Genomic DNA, 3,229 nt, shown 5'->3' on the forward strand with positions numbered 1-3,229 from the left:
CAGGCCCGAGGACCGAGCCCTGGGGGACCCCACTGCTCATGTCCCTCCAGGTCGAAAATTCTCCCACCTTCCTTCCCAGTAAGACATGCATTGCAGGCAGGGGTGGAAGCTGCCCAGACCCAAAGAGAAGTACGGGTCAACTGAGCAACATTTCCTTAAGAACATAATAACTGCTATTTACTGGGTCAGACCCTAGATTCACCCCTGTTTGTCTCCCACTTGCAGCCTCCAGCATTTAAGATCTAGGATTCATAGACAATGATGGCTGGAAGGGACCTTTGGAGGTCAAATCTAGTCCAACCTCCTGCTCAAATTTCTGATGCAGAGGTCATACCCCTCATGGTCATTACCTACTGATGCCCCTTTCCTCCCAGCATGTTTCTAACCCCTTCTTGAATCTGGCTAACCTCTCAGCTTCGGCCTACATCTTATGGCAATGAGCTCTACATCTTTCCTGTAGGAAATGCAAAGGAAATGTCTTATTCTCTTCTGCGGTGCTCTGGAAAGAGTCTGAGGGGCTCCCTGTGTGAAGGTCACCCCAGGGTGGACTGAACATGGGGCCTCTAGCACTGAAAACAAAAGCTATGACATGGCCTTGCCTATGGAGAGAGGCCATCACCCCTTGTATCTTCTGTGAATGGGACAAGATAGTGCCCAGAGGATGACCCCAAAAGCTATGCATCTCCGTCCATAGAAACATGTTCTGCAGAGGCCCGTCCTGGCGTTGATCAAACACAGGTGTGTTGGTGCTTTTGATGATAACAGCAAAGGGGATTGGCAGGGTTTGATTGCATGACTGGATATGCCTGAGTCAAGTCCCCACCTAGGAGAGGTTTATCAACCCCAGGCTGGCATTGTGCAGAAAAGGTCTGGTATTTTCCGTTGAGGTGTGTAGGGTTTGCACAAGGGTGCTGATAAGGGCAGGAACAATGGAGAAGAAAAAGAACCTTACAAAGAAACAACAAAGAGAGAGGAGGGGTATTTTTCGGCCAATACCTGTATCATGACTCAGAGAACCAGTTGGCCCAGAAGTAGGGGATTTGGTACTTCCCAACCCCGCACAAGTGATACCTGAAGTGATTATATATAAAGAAGGGGAAAGTCCTCTACTCAGAGTGCTAGACACAGCCTCAAAGATGAAGGTCTTCCTCATTATTTTGCTGGCTGCAATCCTGTGCATAGAATCAGGTAAGACACAGGGGAGTTTCCTCTTTACCCCAATCCCATGGTCTTTCCAGTGAGTTATACACCTCTGGAAATAGGAGGGGAGACAGCAAGATGCGTTTCCCCAGAGCAAAAGGCAGAAGTCAATGGTTCTTGTCTGGGTGTGTGGTATCAGCTTTCTGAAAGGACATTACAGAGTGGTCTAGACAGGGAGAAAAAATGCTTTATCTTCTTGCTGGAAGTTAACATATTTTGGGATTGCAGACGGGAGAAATGTTTTTGATAAAGAGGCCCATCTTGCTTTCTGTCCACATGATCTGTAACATCCCTTCCAGCCCCTAACATCTATGAAATGATGAAGAACTCCTTGCATTTGAAAGCCTAACTTTCATCCAACGATATAATGGGTCCACTGGAAAGGTATCACTGTAAGAAACCCTTGCCTAGTAAATTAGTCAACTTGCTGGAGAATGAGGCATTGGAGGATTTGTGAGAAGCTTCCACCAAAAAGGACGGGAGGGAAAAAATTAAAACATATCAAACAACGTCACTTCGACATTTCCTTAAATGGCAGGTTTTGCATGAAAAATGCTGGTGCAGTTCACTTTCAGCCAATTCCATGAGGCCGCTGGGTCAGCTGGCTTGAAAACCTTGACCTTGTCTCAGTTCCTTCCCCGTTTCAACCCGAATCCTTCCCTTTATCACTAATGCTGATTTCAAAAGGCATCTGATTGCAACTCATTTTTTTTCCACGGAGGTTCAAACTTGCATTATTTTTATGCTGAATGGTATAATGCAATATAGCCACGGGGCATTGTCGGGTCTGTATGTTGCTGTTGGGGGTATGAGAATGGGATCGGAGCATATGTCAGGTGGGGACCACTAAAAGGCTAGTCAGTGATTGGTCCAGCTGCCTGGGTTCGATATACCCTGGAGGTTAGGTGCATTATACCCCAGCAGCTACCTGCACAGTGTAATTGCAGCTGTGTGCGTGCTTCAGTTGTGCCCAGGCCATGGGATGTGAAACACCTGCGTTGAGTGTGAACTCCCATCCCACCTAGTCCTTGGTGACAGCTGCACCCCTGAGAGTGCTCAGCCTCTGGGGAGTGCAGGTGGCCACTATCCCCATGAGCAATTGGACTCACCTCCCTCACAGACCCCCTGATGTGCCCTGGCTCTGGGAGTGGGGCCTGGGATCCCATTTGGGCAGAGGAGGGATCTGAACACCGAGAGCTGCTCTGGCTCAGCACGGTTGACAGTATGATGGAGACAGACCCTGTGGCATCATGTTCCCCTCAGACCCTGATGCACGCCCAGGGTCACAAAGTCTGTTCTTTAAGGCCTGGGTTGTACTGCAGTGACCCGGCATCCTCGTTCCTCGTCCTGGGGCTCTCCATCCTGCGGTACCCCTTCACACACCTGGGTCTCTTGCAGGTTTCGCCTTGACGTGTTACACCTGCCCAGCGAAAACCAACAATGCAGATTGTCTGACACCCACAGCCTGCCCCGCCAACTTCACCGAATGCAAGACGGAAGTGTATGGTAAGAAGAGACATTAGGGGCAATGTCCCAGTCTGCTGTTGGACACAAGTGCCTGACACGCACACACAACCAGGAGGTTCACACAACCATTCATCCATTGCAGCTACACAGGGATCACCCTGCACACCCCAGTGGGCCCTCGCTTCTTGCTCAGGTCCAGGCTAAATTTCCCCTGCTGCAATTTAAGACCATTGCTCTTCGCCCCGTTGCCTGCAGCCACAGAGAACTGTTGATCGCCAGTCACACTGTAAATGCGCTTTGTTTGTATTTGAAGACTGCTTCAAATACAAATTCCCCCTTGGTCTTCTCTTCTCCAAATTAAATATCACAGTTCTTCCAGCCCTTCCTCAAACCCTGCCTTTTCTAGATGGTTAATCATTTGTGTTGCTCCCTGCTGCCTTCTGTCCAATTTGGTGTGTCCATTGGAAAGAAGCCACCCTCTCTGGTGTGCACAGTGCCCCAAATTGGGCTCAGTTCTCTGGGTCAGGTTTGAAGAGAATAGAAACCCCCCCCCCCCCCCCCC

General features: G+C 49.4%; 1 protein-coding gene across 1 annotated transcript in view; it reads left to right on the forward strand.

Moving 5' to 3' along the window:
• Nucleotides 1-834: 834 nt before the first annotated feature.
• Nucleotides 835-3,229, forward strand: part of PSCA (prostate stem cell antigen) — a 4,460-nt gene continuing 2,065 nt past the window's right edge. The window contains exons 1-2 of the mRNA XM_019520536.1: nucleotides 835-1,188; nucleotides 2,599-2,706. Of these exons, the coding sequence (XP_019376081.1) occupies nucleotides 1,137-1,188; nucleotides 2,599-2,706 (160 nt within the window). The 5' untranslated portion in view covers nucleotides 835-1,136. The remainder of the gene's footprint in view (nucleotides 1,189-2,598; nucleotides 2,707-3,229) is intronic.

The sequence above is a fragment of the Gavialis gangeticus genome, unplaced genomic scaffold (assembly GCF_001723915.1).
Source record: "Gavialis gangeticus isolate Ggan-Ray unplaced genomic scaffold, GavGan_comp1, whole genome shotgun sequence".
In the NCBI taxonomy this organism is placed as follows: Eukaryota; Metazoa; Chordata; order Crocodylia; family Gavialidae; genus Gavialis; species Gavialis gangeticus.